Below are 15,104 nucleotides of genomic sequence, written 5' to 3'. Positions count from 1 at the left end.
GGGGGGGCAACGATGCCACGATTAGCGAGATTTATAGGGAACAACTTGGTCCTCTACATTCCCTCCTGAAGCCCTGGACATACTAATTATCACCAACATTACCGAATGCCATTCGTATGACCAAATATGCTGCACATGCTTGTTACAGCTGCCTATCTAACAGCAGAAATGAATAGAAATGACTGAATAGAAATCACTGTAGCTCATACAGCTTCAGACAGATGTAAAGATTTATGCAAAAACCATCATTTACAACCAATCTAGTGTCAGATTTTTTTTTTTTACTTCTAAAATAAAATGAGTGTACTTGTATTCTGTCTATAATGTTTACAAATACTTGATGACTCACTTTAGTGCCTCTTGTGATGTCATCAACACAAAGGCACATAAGTCGAATTAGAGTTTTTTTTTCGTCTCTTCATTGTTTTTTTGTTTTTTTTTAAATATTGCTTTAAAAATATATATATTACTAAAGAGATGATGGAAAATAAATACATTAGAGGAGTGTATGTTTAAAAACTGACTACGTTAAACTTTAAACCAAACTTTGTCTCTACAAGTTTCAAGTTGAACACTTTCAATATCATTATAGTCTAAATTTACGATTTAGATGAAAAGTGGCTCCAGAGAATTAACATAATCACTTGAGACTTTACAACCCACATTAAAGAACAAGTACATTAAATTTTTTAGCACACTCTGGTGTTTTCAGCTAGTAAATTATTTTTACACCCAGGTGTGAAGCAAAACTTCAACACCTCTAAACACCGTACCAAGTACACCGTCTTCTAGTACGATCCCATTTTGATGAAATCAACACAGAACAAAACGAATGAGGTCAGCTTACTTCCAAAAAGTTAACTGAAGGAGGAAGGACTAAAGACATTTTAACAGAATGTTAAAACAAATACTGCACTTTGTGCTAGAAATCACCTTTTTTTTCCTGAACCACACAAGCCTTCATAGCTTTCAGGCGACTGACAGAAAGTCTACCTTGCGTGCGATTGGCTCCTGGCCTTCTGTCAGCCCGTACCAGCTGACGAGCTTGTTCCAGCCCTCCGTTGGGACCAGGATGTAGTCGAGCTCGTCGATGAGGTGCTCCTTAATTGCCAGCACGTCCCCATCTAGAGAGGAACAAGCGGGCAGACAGACAGTGCATTTAGTGGGGTACCCTTACATCACAGATCCAGCGAAACAAAGCAAAGAAAAGAGGGCATGCTGGAGAGCTTTCTATGAACCCACCACTGAAAAAGCTACTCTAAAGACTCAGACAATGTTCTCTGCATTTCCAGAATGATGACACTGGCTGCAGGGTTTTATTTTAACCGTCAAAACATCAAAATAAAGTCGAGATGCAACGAGAAATCGGTTATAAGATAAGAGAAGGCGTCGCACCAAAGAGGTACCAAGTCATGCTAACGACAACCCTCTTTGGTGAGGAAGTGGTGACTAAAGGAAGAATATTCCAAGTTAGCCTTTCTCTGACTTTAAAATGAAGCAACAGGAAGCACAGAGACGAAAGAAGTTATTTAAAAAGAAAATCACTTTTGCCATAACACGCTTGGTCTGACTGTTTTGTTAAAAAAATCTAAACAGTCAGACCTTGAGAGGAAGCAAAAATTCCAACAGGTAAGAGGAATAGTGAATAGGAAATAGTACAGTTCCTCTGTTTTGTCCTTCTGAGCGTTCAGCCGCATTCTGCCATGGAACCAAACGAGAACCAAACGAGGAGAAGCAGCATTCAGCTTCTACGCACCACAAATTTGGAACAAAATTCCAGAAAACTGTAAAACAGCTGAAACACTGGGTGCCTTTAAATCTCAACTTAAAACCCACCTGTTTAGAGTTGCTTATGGATAAATTAGGGTTAGACTGCGGGTTTTGATGTCTTTGATGTTCTTGATGTGTTTTTTTTAAATCTCTTTAATGTTTTTATCTTTACTTTTTAATTTCTTTTTATTTCTCCGTTTTAATGCCTTCTTAAAATCTCTTTCCCACTCTCACTGTTTATTCAATGTCATATGCTGTTTTCATTTTAATTATGTGAAGCACTTTGAAATGCCTTGCTGCAGAAATGTGCTATACAAATAAAACTTGATTGATTGATTGATTGATCGGGGAAATGTTTTGCAGGTATTTGGGAATCTCAGGTAAGGATCTACAGTCTCTTAAATTTAAAAATAACATGATGCTAATGCAAAATGTTCACCAAATCGATTTAATAAGACAAATGGTATATTCATTAAGAATATAAATAGATCAGTTGTGCTTGTTGATATAGCCTGTTTAAGTGTTTGGAGCAATGTTCAGATTATCCAAATAGTGATAGTCGAGGTCACTCGGCTCACAGATTTGGGAAGCGTTGCTATGGGGACACACTCCTGTTTACTCTCCCCATCCTCATAGCTAATATACAATACTATAGACAGCTGAAAACACTCTCTAATCATACTGTACTTTTTAAATATCAGCAAACCTTGATTTATAGGTTACTCATCCCTCACACACAGAAAGTTGCCTCTGACACTAACACGGATTATCAATTCACAGCAAGGAGTAAAGGAAAAAATATTCTCATTGTTGTTCTTATATACCAATCAATCGGATGCAGATTAATATTGATGATTTTACTGTGATCCCTACTGGTTATCAACAGGTTGAAACAGGAATTTTTATTTTTATTTTTTAGAAATTTAGTGCTCCGTATTCAAAAAATGTGTAACTATAAACTCCCACTATTCTTAAACACATAAGTCAATGGCATGTACTTCCTATACTGATGCCGGTTTTAATTATTACGATAAGGCACATTTATTATTATGCACCTTTAAATGAAATGGAATTAGTCAAATATGGAGATGGCAGCTCAGGCCTCAAGGAAACCCCGAAATCAGGATCGACCAGAAAATATTCTTACGTTGCAGCTTTTAGAGAGCAATCGGAGTGTCTTACCTTTGAGGAGACCAGAGTTGTCCACCGGTCCTGGATAGACATTCTGATCTCCCATCTGGTACTTATCCCAGCTGTCGAATCCCACATATTTCTTCCACTGTTTGAACCAACGACTATCCACAAGATACCTGGATAGAAAGCAGAATCCACTGTTATAAGGTGACCGAAATTGCGTCTTAAGTTTCCTGTCTTTGCCATACAAAAAAAAAAAAAAAAAAAAAAGGCTCCTTAAGAGGCTTAAAAACTGTAGCAGCAGCCTTATTGACACAGGTCTGAGTTCAGGTTGCTGCAAGCCTGGCCAGCTGGCTTCGACACTTTGACAGGTGCTTGTTTTCCGACTCCGCCCTGCTAAAGTCGTCTGAGGAACCCTCTGACTGGAAAACCACTCGGAACGACGGTTGCTAACCAATTAGCTATTAGCTTTCTACTTAGCAGGAGAAAAGCAACCGGCTCTAAACTGTATGAGAACGTGTTAGCCAAAATAAGACAAACGGGTGTTTTTTTCCAGCGTTTATTATGACAACACAGGTCCGTCGTTTAATAGTTATGCTTGAGTTTAGTCGTTCTTCATTTAAGTGTACCAGCCAGGCTCCCGTTAGCTCCCTTGGATTCAACTCACTGTCAACACGGCCCGTTGGCTTTCTCATACCCTTCGAGGCGTTGTCAGCCCCAGCCGGGCCTGCAGGCGGCCACGCAGCAACACCGAATGCGATTTAACTCAAGTCTTACCAAGTGTCTCCCTTCCGTAACTGTGTTTTCAGCAGCGCCGCGATCTCTCCTCTCTGGGTATCCAGATCAGCCGCTCCGCCTTCCGCCATCTTTCCTCGGACATGACGCGTCGCATGGTAGGGAAAGCGTGGGGCGTCACTGGGGCACGTACGGGGAGACGCTCCGGCAACAGCCAATCCGTGAGCTCAGCGGACAAAAGCGAGAACACGGGATACCCAGTGGTGTAATTATTCTAGAACTCTGGTTCAAAACTGCTCCATCATTATGGCAAGCAATAGTGTCATATAAATGTAAACCCGATAATGCAATTCATTTATGTCAAAAATTACGTTAAGGTCACATGCCATTGGCGGGGGGTGCAAGCAGGAGTACAACTAACACTAAAAGCGCTGCACAAAATATTTAAGAACAGCAGCAAAAATGCTGTTTGTCATGTCCTCGATTATTTAAACCATCCAAACGTGACTTTAAAGGCATTTACAGATCAAATATTTCGACATAGTCATATTTTATAAGTTGCACTATTAAAGTTTTTTTTTTTTTTGCAGTAACTTCATCACTTAGTGAAACTCATAATTACACTTACAACACATTAGAGTGAATATCAAACCACATTTTGATGATCATCAGTGTAAAGTCAGTTTGTTGTAGCTCATATTTGGAATGAATACAAAAGCAGCCGATAGTAATTAGTTACATTTATTCAGTTAAATTTACTTGAGTAACTTTTTTGGAAAAAGTATATTTTTAGGACTATGCTGTTCTTTGTACTTTTACTTGACAATTTTTTATTATGAAGTATCGCAACTCTTACTCGAGTAATACTTCTGGATACTCTACCCACTGCTTGTTCTTCATTCAGTCTTCACTGAATGAAGAACAAGTTGGACTTAACAAAAAATTCACCGGATACAGACACACACCCGCAGTTTTTCTTAAAGTTTCATAAATATTACATTGGAAGAAATTATTTCTTTGCCTGATTTTGTTACTTTGTAATATTTTATAATTATGTTCATTTTGGTCCTTACCAATACCAAAATTTCCACAGTCAGTAATTGAGAACCCTTTCATTTGAGTAATTTATTGGACTGCTACATTTTATTTTTTGCTTGAGAAAAAATATCTTGAAATAGTGCGACTCTTACTTGAGTACAATTTTTGGGTAGTTACACATTTTATTTGATCTCCCCCTATAGGACGTGAGGGAGAACAGCAGCCAGAAAAGCCCAGTTCCTGATAAAAATAAGAAAATCTGGTTTTAGCATGGCTGAAAATAAAAGGAAGCAGGGTTTGCGTTTTTCCAATAAGAAAAAAAAGAAAAAAGAGTCAAAGACAAGTTTATTTAACACCATACTTACAGAATTCACATTTTTTGTATAGTTAACATATGTTATAAAAACAAAACTACAGTTTATGCCTCGTGTTAGCCTTATATTTGCCTTTATATTTGTTTTTCTACAACAAAGGATAACAAACTAACTCTAAATAGTTTAAATACCACTGAATGACTTCTGCAAGCATTTGTTAAATGAGATAAAAGAAGATATAATATAAAAGAACATTATGATGTTTACTTTATCAATCCAATATGTTGTCAATATGTATTTAAATTTAAATAGTTAAAAAATGGCCCATTGCTTTTAAAAAATTATTTTCATCCCTACTTTTTCTGTCATCGAACAAACACACCAAACCCAGCGCTGAACTTGTTCTGCGTCTCCTGAGTCCTTAATTTCACTTTTAGGCATGATTGCAGGTAAAGATGGTGACTTTTTTTCCTTCTTCTTAATGCTTCTGTATTTGTGAGGAGGAGCAAAGAACTCTTTGATGTTCTCAGTTATTTTTCGTTAAGACAAGGTGCTTACGAAGCACCGATGGGGCTTCATAAGGAAGAATCTCTCTCCGACACAGGAAAGTAGCCGTTTGTCGGTGCGGTCGAGTCGTCCTCGGGAACAAAGATAGCCAGTAACCTCTCCTGCTCCCTTTTGGTTTTAGGTAAATCATCGGAGGGCGTGACGAGCGCCTGGATGCGCTGCAGATAAATCGATAAATAAATCAAATGATACATGAAATAACAACTCAGAAACAACTAAGAATCTTTGGCTATCTTACAAAGATGTATGAGGAAGTTCTTTCTTAGTTCTGCAAAGAAAGAAGCAGTTTTTCCACATAGCCCATATGGACATATGCCCAGGGCGACATTTGAAGGGGGGAACAAAAGTACAATATAAAAAATATATATATAAAATAAAGGAGTCCCCACCCATGGTGACATTCGGGAAAAATTTTGGTGTGGATGATAGTACCACAAACATCGCTCTTGAAAAACAAATATTTTTGAAGTAAGGTTCCTTTTTGTACGCCGCTTACATAACGAAGCATGATTTATGTGACCCACAGAGACTTAAATTAATCATATTTTTGAATTTACTGTTATTTATTGACGCTCTTGTGGAAAAAAACAAACACTGGGATAGGTAGCAAGAATAGCACTTTAGTCAGCTTTTTTCAACACTAACTGAAATATATGGTGATCAAAATTTGCATCATGATTAGAAATTTTTCGCGATAAATGACAAAACACTACGATGAATGCCGACCCCAACAAGAGACGTCAGTAAACGACTCAGGAGGGCCGAAGACAAACGCATGTCCCTTTTTACAGATTTGTAAAAAGAGCGCAATTACTTTTGCGAGACACCTTTGAGTTAGTTTAATCTTAAAATAAACGCATCAAGAGGGCCTGCATACCTGTTTGAGTGTTCCCTGTGTAGTGCTGATCTTGTAAGCCATCCATAAAGGAATGCACACCATGGAGGAGAGGGCGAGCAGCCAGCCTATGAAGTATCCCCACCACGGATAGACGTACACGTTGTTGTACTTCAGAGGAGTGTATTTTATGAGGGAGAAGGCAAATGTTCCCTGCAGAGGCAAAAAGATGAGAATTTCAAATGTTACACTGGAAAAATCCAAAAATCCCAGCAATTTAAAAGGCGATGCTCCTCACAATGCACGTGGCTGGGGTGAAAAACAACCAGCAGTACTTGATGTAAGGTCCTGGGCGGTAGCCAATCATGTCCTCAATGTTGTCGTAGAAACGGTCCGCACCTGCAGAGATGCGACGAGGACGCACGTCGCATCACGGGGCGTTAAATTCCGAAGCATCGGGTCTCCAGAGACTAGTTTGGTGGTGGCTTACCATAAACCCAGGCAATACAGACGGTTTCAAAGATGGACATGAGGAGAAGACACATCCCGCTGGCTGCGTAGTAATCGAACAGCTGGAAAACATACATTCCTCCCTGGAAATAAATAAAGCCGCGGGTCAACTTGTGACAGATTTATCTTTCAGTTTTCTTTCGGAAGGCAAACAAAGAAAAAATGTCGAAGAACTAAAATTTAATTTTGAATTTGAATTTGAAGGAACCTTATTTGCAATAACCCTTTAACGTTTTTAACCACCGTGGCACTGAGAAGTAGCGCGTGTAATGAACTCAGCTGATGTGCAGTTTCACCAGGTATCTGCTAATTGCTGCTGGCTAGTCTGAAGGAGCGAGTGAGTCATGGGAGATTTAAGGACTCTTCAAACCCGCATAAAAAAACCAAAGCAACACCCCAGGGTATGTTTATAACATGATGTGAAGCTCAAAAAAGTACACTTTATACAATACTTACCCTTTAAGTTATAGCAGTTTAAGACACACAATGTACAGAATATAGTCATATTTACAGACATTGTTCACGTGAATGCATTTGTTAGCCCCGCCCCTACCTCCATCAGCATGATGAGGCCCATCAGGAAGGAGAAGAGGACCACCCCCAACAGGAACAGTTCCCTGCGATTCTTGCGCCGGAACACACTGGGGTACATGTCAACGATGGCCGTTACCAGGCTTTCCACGCACACAAACTGTTAAATAACCAAACAATTGGTAAGTCCGCAAGAAAATGAGGAGCCCCTTATTGTCACGACAGCAGAAAAAGGTGCCATGTCCCCGACCTGGCTGTCCAGACCCAGGAAAACTATCATGACGAAGAAGAGCGCGGCCCACAGGGGAGAGAAGGGCATCATGGAGACGGCACGGGGGTAGGCGATGAAGGCCAGGCCGGGTCCTTTTCAAAAGACAGAAAAACATACTCATACATCTTCAACTTTTTGTCGAGATTTCATGCAAAACAAAAGAGTGCACAATTGTGGAGTAGGAAAAAAATGAAGTGGTCCTTCGTCTTCTACACAGGCGGAAAAAATAGGTGAACTCTGAAGGCAATGGCTTGAGTTGGATCTTTCTTTTTAATACAAACGGACACCTATTATTTCAGACTTTTGTTTGTAAAGAACTTTGAAAACGTGGAGAACTTTATGTTTAATTTGTAGTTGCAAACGTGATAAGAGCGTGGAGGTTCACTGTGGCTGAAGCACAGAACGAAATACTCGGAAAATCCTCGTCGATGCTCCGGTGCCGCGTTTCTAGTCTCACCAGACTCGGCCACTTCGGAGATGGGAACATTTTGCTCGTAGGACATGAAGCCCAGGATGGAGAAGATCGCAAAGCCTGCCACGAAGCTGGTGCTGCTGTTCAGGAAGCACAGAGCCAGGCAATCTCTAACAAAACACACACACGTTTGCATAATCAGAATATATAATAAGAATAAGAATATTTGCTGTAAAATTTATGAAAGAATTGTTAGTATAAGTTGAGACACCTGTAGCAGTTGTTGTTATATTTGTTGTAGCTCCCCAGAGCTGTCAAGGAGCCGAGGCAGATGGCATAGGAGAAGAAGATCTGGGTCCCGGCATCCATCCACACCTGTCATCAATTTCATTTTAATGTGCAACAGAAATTCAGTGGAGCGTGAACTTATCTTAAACATAATTATCAACATCTTAGACCGAACCTAGACTTTTTGGTAGTGCAAAAAAAACCAACAAAAAAACAAACAAACTCTTGGTTAAATATAAAAAATAAAAAAAAACATTATTTTGCACAAAATTAATAAAAGAGTAACATAATATTTGTTCTAACTATAATAGATTTTTACATTAGAAAATAGATATTCTTTTGTTGATGACCAATGATGAGGAAACTCGTCATCTGATTTTAAAAGAAAATTATTTTTCTTAACATTTGACACTGTAAGTAAAATATCTCAAATGTGTGAGTTATGCTACTAACAAAGCGGATCTAAAATGACTCCAGAAGAAATAAAAACAAGATTTAGCAGATTGAATTCTCCAACCGACAGTGGAAAAATGAGATGCTAATGGCCCATCTCATTTTTGTTTGTATCACTAACAGAGCATGTTAGTGATACAAAGCTGTAACTGTAGGTGTCATTGGAACCATTTTAACAATATAATTATTACTTTTCAATTTGATTAGAGGGTTTTTCCAGACGGATTTATGACATGTTTCTTTCTCGAAACCGTACCTGCGGATCAGCCAGTCGACCCAGATCGGGGTACAGATAGAACTGAATGCCGATCCCGGCACCGGGCAGAGTGAGTCCTCTGACTAACAGCACAACCAGCATCAGATAAGGAAAGGTTGCGGTGAAGTAGACCACCTGTATCGGCGAGGGACACGAGGGTAAGAGACACGAAAAACAAAAATCCTTCCAAAACAAACAGCAGATGTTTCCCTTGACGTGCCTCCCAGCCTCTCGCCCCCCCCAAAGGCACATCTGTGTCTTGTAATCGAGTTCAGATTGGGACGGTGCTTCATTTTCTGTTCCCGACCCACCTTTCCTGTGGATTTCACCCCCTTCCAGATGCAGAAGTAGCACATGACCCAGGCGACGAGCAGACACAGCGCCATGTCCCAGTTCAGAGAGCCCATTTGGTCGATGCCGGAGGAGATCCTCAGCGCTCTCCTCCTGCGCGATCGGGCACATTCAGATGAGAAACAGTCGACGAGAGAGAATCGTCCGGAACGGACCCGGAAGCGGCAGCTCGACAACTCACTCCCAGAACTCGATGACGGGAGAAGTTGTGTTCAGGTTGACCTCTTCGGCGACGGAGGCGTTTCTCCTTTGGAACTCGACGCAGTTTTCTGCGATGGGGGAAAAGTCTAGGAATGATGGCAACTTGATGCTACAAAACGGGGCATTTGAGACGGTTTTCCCCACGTTCCTTACCCGTGTTCCATGTGTTGTTGCAGGACGACCAAGGCAGGTCCCAAGAAAAGGAGTAGTAGAGGTAGAAAATCCCCCAGGCCAGGACAATGATGTAGTAGAAATTCAGCAGAGTCACAATCACCTGAGTACCGTAGCCAAGACCTGCGGAAAGGACGATTGCGCAAATCGATCAGCAGGCATGTCTGGAATGGTCCAGTCAAAGTCCAGGGCTGAGAATCGAAAGAATTGAATAGTCTACAGCATATCTCAAAACAATGATTGTTCACAGATGGGCAAAGAATCCAGAGGTGCAGAGCTTGTAGAGACAGATTTGTATTACATAAAGGCCCAATAAAATAAAGTTTATTTTGTTACTGTAATCTGAGAAAACCTTAGGGGAAGTTTCCCGCTCTTTCCTTACCTTCGAACAGGGGACTGATCTTTCTCCAGCAGGTGATTCCTCCCTGGCTGGTGTACTGACCCAGAGCGACCTCCAGGAAGAAGACGGGAACGCCGCAGGTGAACAGGAAGATCAGGTACGGGATTAGAAACGCACCTGAGCGTAGTAGACGGGAGGAGCTGGATTATTTATTGCACACGTTGCCTTAATGTTGCAGTGTTGTCTTTGTACTGAAACTTTATGTATAAAAAGAAAAATAAAAGAAAGGTTGGAGGTTACATTTTTTTTCCCTCTACAAAACTTTGGGTGTGCTCAGATTTCCGGCTCTCTGCGGGAACAGCTGCTGTGAAAGCGAGGGGCAACAACAGCTGTCTGACCCCGCTTTATCCTGAACTCTGACCCTTCCTGCCGCCCCGTGGAGGGACAGAGAGACGGGAGGGGGGTAGGAGGGGACGGACACGGTGTCCAGTTCGGCAGCTACACCAACAATCTCAACCAACAATTTCTTTAACTAAAGAGGAAAATTTGCCCTTCTTCAACTACTTTCAGTTTCTATACCAGCCGTTTGACCTTTGACCTTTTCGCAAAGCCTGCGTCGTGCGGTAGGCATCTCTACTCACCTCCTCCGTTCTTGTAGCAGAGGTAGGGGAAGCGCCACATGTTGCCCAGGCCGATGATGGAGCCGGCCACCGACAGGACGAACTCCAGCTTGTTGCCCCACTGACCCCGCTCCTCCATCTTCTCCTCCGAGGCCGGAGGCACATCTTTGACGCGGTTGCTGCCGTTCGGATGGCCTGCCTTTGCTCCTGGGAGACAAACGGAGAAAAGTTGATTCAGGTTGGGAAAATAGGAAAAAAAAAAAAAAAATCTAATAATAATAAAAGAACGTCTACCTTTCATTGTGGCGTCACCTCTGAAGCGTCTCTAGGGGTTGAGGGCGTTTGAAGATCTTTATCCAGAAAAGCTCAAAGTTTTAGTATTTAACGTCGCTGGCGAAAGGAGTGGGGGGGGGGCGGGGCTTTGTAACGCTAAACCCGAGGCTGGCCTTACGCTCTCTTTCCCTCCATCTGCCCCCCTCGGGTGCAAAGTACATCACCGACCGCGTCTCGACAGTTAAAATAAGGTGCAACATAAGAGTCAGACAGGGCGACCTTTGACCCGCCCGGTCTCCCATGTCCGTTTCAGCTGCAGCGCACCTCTGCTGAATAAACGTGTTATGAAAGACACTGAAAATGACTCGCATGAGGGAAGTTTGCAGAGCATAACCACATTTCAACCATGTTTTAGAGGGGAACTGGTGAAGGGTTGTGACATAAGCAAAAGTTAGGCATCCTTATTGTCTATTACATTGAAGTGTTGCACGACTCCTCCTGTCAGTACATTGACAGAGGTGAAACCGCTCACAAGGAGGACAGAAGCAGCTGAGGTCAGTTTCCGCCTGATTGGACTCAGACGAGTAGGTGCCCCGGCACAATCATCAGGCTCCGCCCCCCACAATCCCGTGCTCCTGCTGTTGGATGAAACGGAGATTTACGGTTTTAAAAGACCTGCAGTCTCACAACTTCCAGGGATTTTATGAGACAACACCAGTCCTGACAGCTTTGTTTAAATCTAGGGATTCATTTTGGATCTTCAACTAATAGCAAAATAGTTCAAGCTTGGTTTAATTCCCAGTTCTCAATTGAATCTGAACTTTGACTGGAGATTTCTAACACATAATTATAATTTTATCTAAACAAATTCACTGTAGCTCTGGCTTTAAGTTCAAGTTTGTCGTCCTGCTGGAACACAGATCTGCAAATGAGAAAGAACCAGCTGTTGTTTTTAAATTTAGATATGAAACTCAGTTTAAAAAAAAAAAAAAGTTTTTCAGTTTACTCCTGCAATATCTACATTAAATTTACACAAAGAATGACATTAAAAGTGCTAGTAAGACGCAATGAGATCCGTTTTTCTTGACATCAGGTTGAAAAGCTATGTTTTTTAAATTTGCTTGCATCATTTTCCATCCGACAGACAAAAAAGATCCATCTTCTTTTTGCCTGTGAAATAATTTGCTTGTGACTATGTCAAAGGTCACAGCGACCTTTGACATAGTTTAGTGTTTTTACAATTATTTTTGGCTCAAACAAACTACAAACCATTGATACCGTCATATTTCACATTGGTGTTATATGGAGGTGCAGAAAGAGGAAAGTAAATGTGTACGATTTGACTAGGAATCGTTTATTAAAAGGTGAGAAAACAAAAAGCCACAAACCATTTTTTTAACTGTTTAAAAGTTATATACATTATAAATAATTCCCACTACATTTTAACAGTTTTTTTGTTTCCTCCTAGTCTTGAGTCCTACACACTGAGATGTTTTTTTTTTTTTGTTTGTTTTTTTTTTTAATCAGAGTCAGAGGGCAACAGTGAGCGAGACAGAATGTCCCAGGATTGGGAACATGTTCATCTCTAAACCAAGCAGCTTGAGGAAATGTGTGAGTGCTTCACTGTAAATTAATAAAACCAGAGAACTATTTAACCCTCCTGCAGTCTTAGTGCCATGTTCCGGAAGAGCTCAGCGGATATCACTGCTCCGTCAGTTCCCAAAACCCAGAGAGAAAAAAAAAAAAATCCTAAAAGCGCGCGTGGGGTCCACTCGACCTCTCTTAGGGCTGCGGGAGGGTTGAGGGAGTGAGTGTTGTTGTAGACCGACACCTTTTACAGGAGGAGCATCACCACATCTCAGACGTCAGAGAGAACTTTTTTCTCATTAAACCACGGAGTATTTATCACTTCTTGTCCTTTGTAATCCATATGGTACCAGAAATCCTCCGAACAAGCCTCCACGCAGAGTTCTTCTAGTCGCGCTCGCCCCGGTTTTAGCGCTAGCTGTCCTGCCGAGGCTCCTGCTGTTGGTGTGAAGCCGCCGGGTTTAAGAGGGACGCGGCGGACCACGGAGCCACGGCCGCCGCGCCGCACGGAGACAACACCACGATGCTCTCCCCCGCCACGTCTTCCAGGGCCGCTCCGTCGACAGCGCCCGCCACCTTCTGAGAGCAGTCCACGCAAATGTAGTCCTCGTTTTCCGCCATTTCGCACGACACGCCCACGCAGACCTGGTGGAACCACTCGTCGCAGCCGCCGTCGCACTGCACCCAGTCCACCTGGAGACGAACGGAAACGCAATTAGGATGCTTGGATAAAGATTTTAAAAAGGAGGAAATAAAAGAAAGTTTTTTTTTCTCCCAGCATGTGTGGGTTGAAATGTAACAAGATGTAAAAAAAAAAAAAAAAAAAAAGAAAAGATCGTAGGCCAATGGATTCCTCAGGTCTGATTGGCTGCCGGGTTGGACACACAGAGCAGAGACTGGCCATTGGTTAACTTGGAGGAAACTATTAAATGGATCGCATCAATGGGACACGTTAATATGTAATGTGCGACTCTCTTTAAGGTGTTCCATTGATGCTGTTATGTCAGTTTCGTTTGGTGAAATTGGTCAGCTGAATTATCTAGTTCATAATTCTACGGCTGTGATGACTGTGATATGTTGGGAAATGAATACAAACACTCGTGCACAGTGTATGTAACAAAGACGGAGAGTTTACATTGAGATTTAAAGTTGATGTTATCCACTGTATGCCAGACTCAATGGATTTATTAAGCTACATTTTTGACTAATGTATTTGCAGCTAACGCCAAGCTAAAATAAAGGATGTTGCTTTACTTCATTTTTGAAAGGAAGAAAACGAGTAAAACACCAATACAAGAAAGAAAGAGAAAAAACTAACGAGACAAGAAAAACAAAAAACAAGAAAGAGGAAGAAAACAAGACAGCAAAGAAAGAAAGACAACACAGATAAGACAGAAAACAAGGGAGGAACAGGAAGTAGAAAGAACGCTAGGAAGAACAGAATTTAAATTACCTACTTTTCATAAATTCTAGCATAATAATATTTATTGAAGGAGTTTGTATTCATAAGCAGACCTTCAGTTTTATTGAGCCTGGCCTGACTGTCCTCTGAGCTCTCAGCCTGTCAATCATCTATGTTTTCGTTTCTCAGCAGGGCGGGTCTGGATCCATAGTGAGGGAAGTGACCTCGTCCTCACCTTGTCTTTACACGGCCTCTGGCAGTTCTTCGCCGCACACACCGCGTTCTCATCGTTGGAGTCCTCGGCACCCGACCAGTCATATTTGGACGGGATGTCCAGGATCTTCTTCTCCTTCCTCTTCTCCAGGACGTCCTTGATGGCCTCGGCTTTCGCGGCTGCCTTCTCCTTCCTCTTCCTCTCCTTCTCCTCCTTGGCCAACCGCTTGGCCAGCTGTTTCATCTCCCGGTTCTTTTCCAGGTTGAGCTTCAGCTTCTTCTTCTTGGGCTTGCCGCCGAGGCCGAGCTCCAGGCCGACCCGTTTCAGCTCCTTGGACTTCTGCAGCCTCATGTCTCCCATGGCGGCGGCGGCCGCGCCACCGGCGGTGGCCATCAGCATGTGGTGCTGCTCGGCTCTCTCCAGCTTCCGCTTTCGCTTCTTCTCGGAATCTTTAAATTTGATTTTGAGCGGTTTCTCCAGCAGCGAGTTGTCAGGCTGCAAAAAGGGATGGAGGGAGAAAAAAAAAAGTTCAATATTTTGCCAAAGTTTGACTTGTAGAAGTAGCCACGCCCCTAAAACTGCTGCACATTTGGTCTCGTTCCAACTACATACTGCAATGTAGTTTATTTGGGTTCTATGTTCTGACCAGTCAACAGAACATAGATCATAGTTATAAGTATCAGATATTTCAAACTAATGATTATTTTAGTAATCAGCTATTCTGACAATTAATCGAAGAACACTTACGGGAAAATGTCTTGTTAAAAGTGGAACTCGTACTTTTTCATTAATATTAGGAATTATTGACTTAAACATGCTGCTATTTCCTGC

The 15,104-nt window shown here is 41.8% G+C and overlaps 3 protein-coding genes across 7 annotated transcripts in view; all 3 read right to left on the bottom strand.

Moving 5' to 3' along the window:
- Nucleotides 1-3,806, bottom strand: part of usp15 (ubiquitin specific peptidase 15) — a 23,297-nt gene extending 19,491 nt beyond the window's left edge. For 3 of the 4 annotated variants that reach the window (XM_008401118.2, XM_008401121.2, XM_008401120.2), the window contains exons 1-3: nucleotides 3,682-3,806; nucleotides 2,953-3,080; nucleotides 994-1,124 (exon numbers count right to left, since the gene is read on the bottom strand). In XM_008401118.2, coding sequence (XP_008399340.1) covers nucleotides 994-1,124; nucleotides 2,953-3,080; nucleotides 3,682-3,770 — 348 coding nt within the window. In that variant the 5' untranslated portion in view covers nucleotides 3,771-3,806. The remainder of the gene's footprint in view (nucleotides 1-993; nucleotides 1,125-2,952; nucleotides 3,081-3,681) is intronic. The other variant, XM_008401122.2, reaches the window with a different exon arrangement.
- Nucleotides 3,807-5,004: 1,198 nt separating this feature from the next.
- On the bottom strand, nucleotides 5,005-11,199 carry LOC103459509 (sodium- and chloride-dependent GABA transporter 2-like). Its single transcript, XM_008401128.2, has 15 exons — nucleotides 11,092-11,199; nucleotides 10,819-11,004; nucleotides 10,220-10,354; nucleotides 9,820-9,960; nucleotides 9,647-9,734; nucleotides 9,426-9,558; nucleotides 9,115-9,249; nucleotides 8,389-8,492; nucleotides 8,163-8,287; nucleotides 7,685-7,797; nucleotides 7,457-7,594; nucleotides 6,884-6,986; nucleotides 6,692-6,792; nucleotides 6,436-6,606; nucleotides 5,005-5,716 (listed from the first exon to the last, which is right to left on the bottom strand). Exons 1-15 carry the CDS (start codon nucleotides 11,096-11,098, stop codon nucleotides 5,567-5,569), a joined length of 1,830 nt encoding a protein of 609 aa, XP_008399350.1. The 5' UTR covers nucleotides 11,099-11,199; the 3' UTR covers nucleotides 5,005-5,566.
- Nucleotides 11,200-12,403: 1,204 nt separating this feature from the next.
- Nucleotides 12,404-15,104, bottom strand: part of kdm5a (lysine demethylase 5A) — a 17,153-nt gene continuing 14,452 nt past the window's right edge. For both annotated transcript variants that reach the window (XM_008401131.2, XM_008401130.2), the window contains exons 27-28: nucleotides 14,295-14,768; nucleotides 12,404-13,350 (exon numbers count right to left, since the gene is read on the bottom strand). In XM_008401131.2, coding sequence (XP_008399353.1) covers nucleotides 13,072-13,350; nucleotides 14,295-14,768 — 753 coding nt within the window. In that variant the 3' untranslated portion in view covers nucleotides 12,404-13,071. The remainder of the gene's footprint in view (nucleotides 13,351-14,294; nucleotides 14,769-15,104) is intronic.

This window comes from Poecilia reticulata, linkage group LG23, assembly GCF_000633615.1.
Source record: "Poecilia reticulata strain Guanapo linkage group LG23, Guppy_female_1.0+MT, whole genome shotgun sequence".
Taxonomy (NCBI): domain Eukaryota; kingdom Metazoa; phylum Chordata; class Actinopteri; order Cyprinodontiformes; family Poeciliidae; genus Poecilia; species Poecilia reticulata.
The sequence above is the reverse complement of the archived record's forward strand: the minus strand, read 5'-3'. Positions and strand labels throughout refer to the sequence as shown.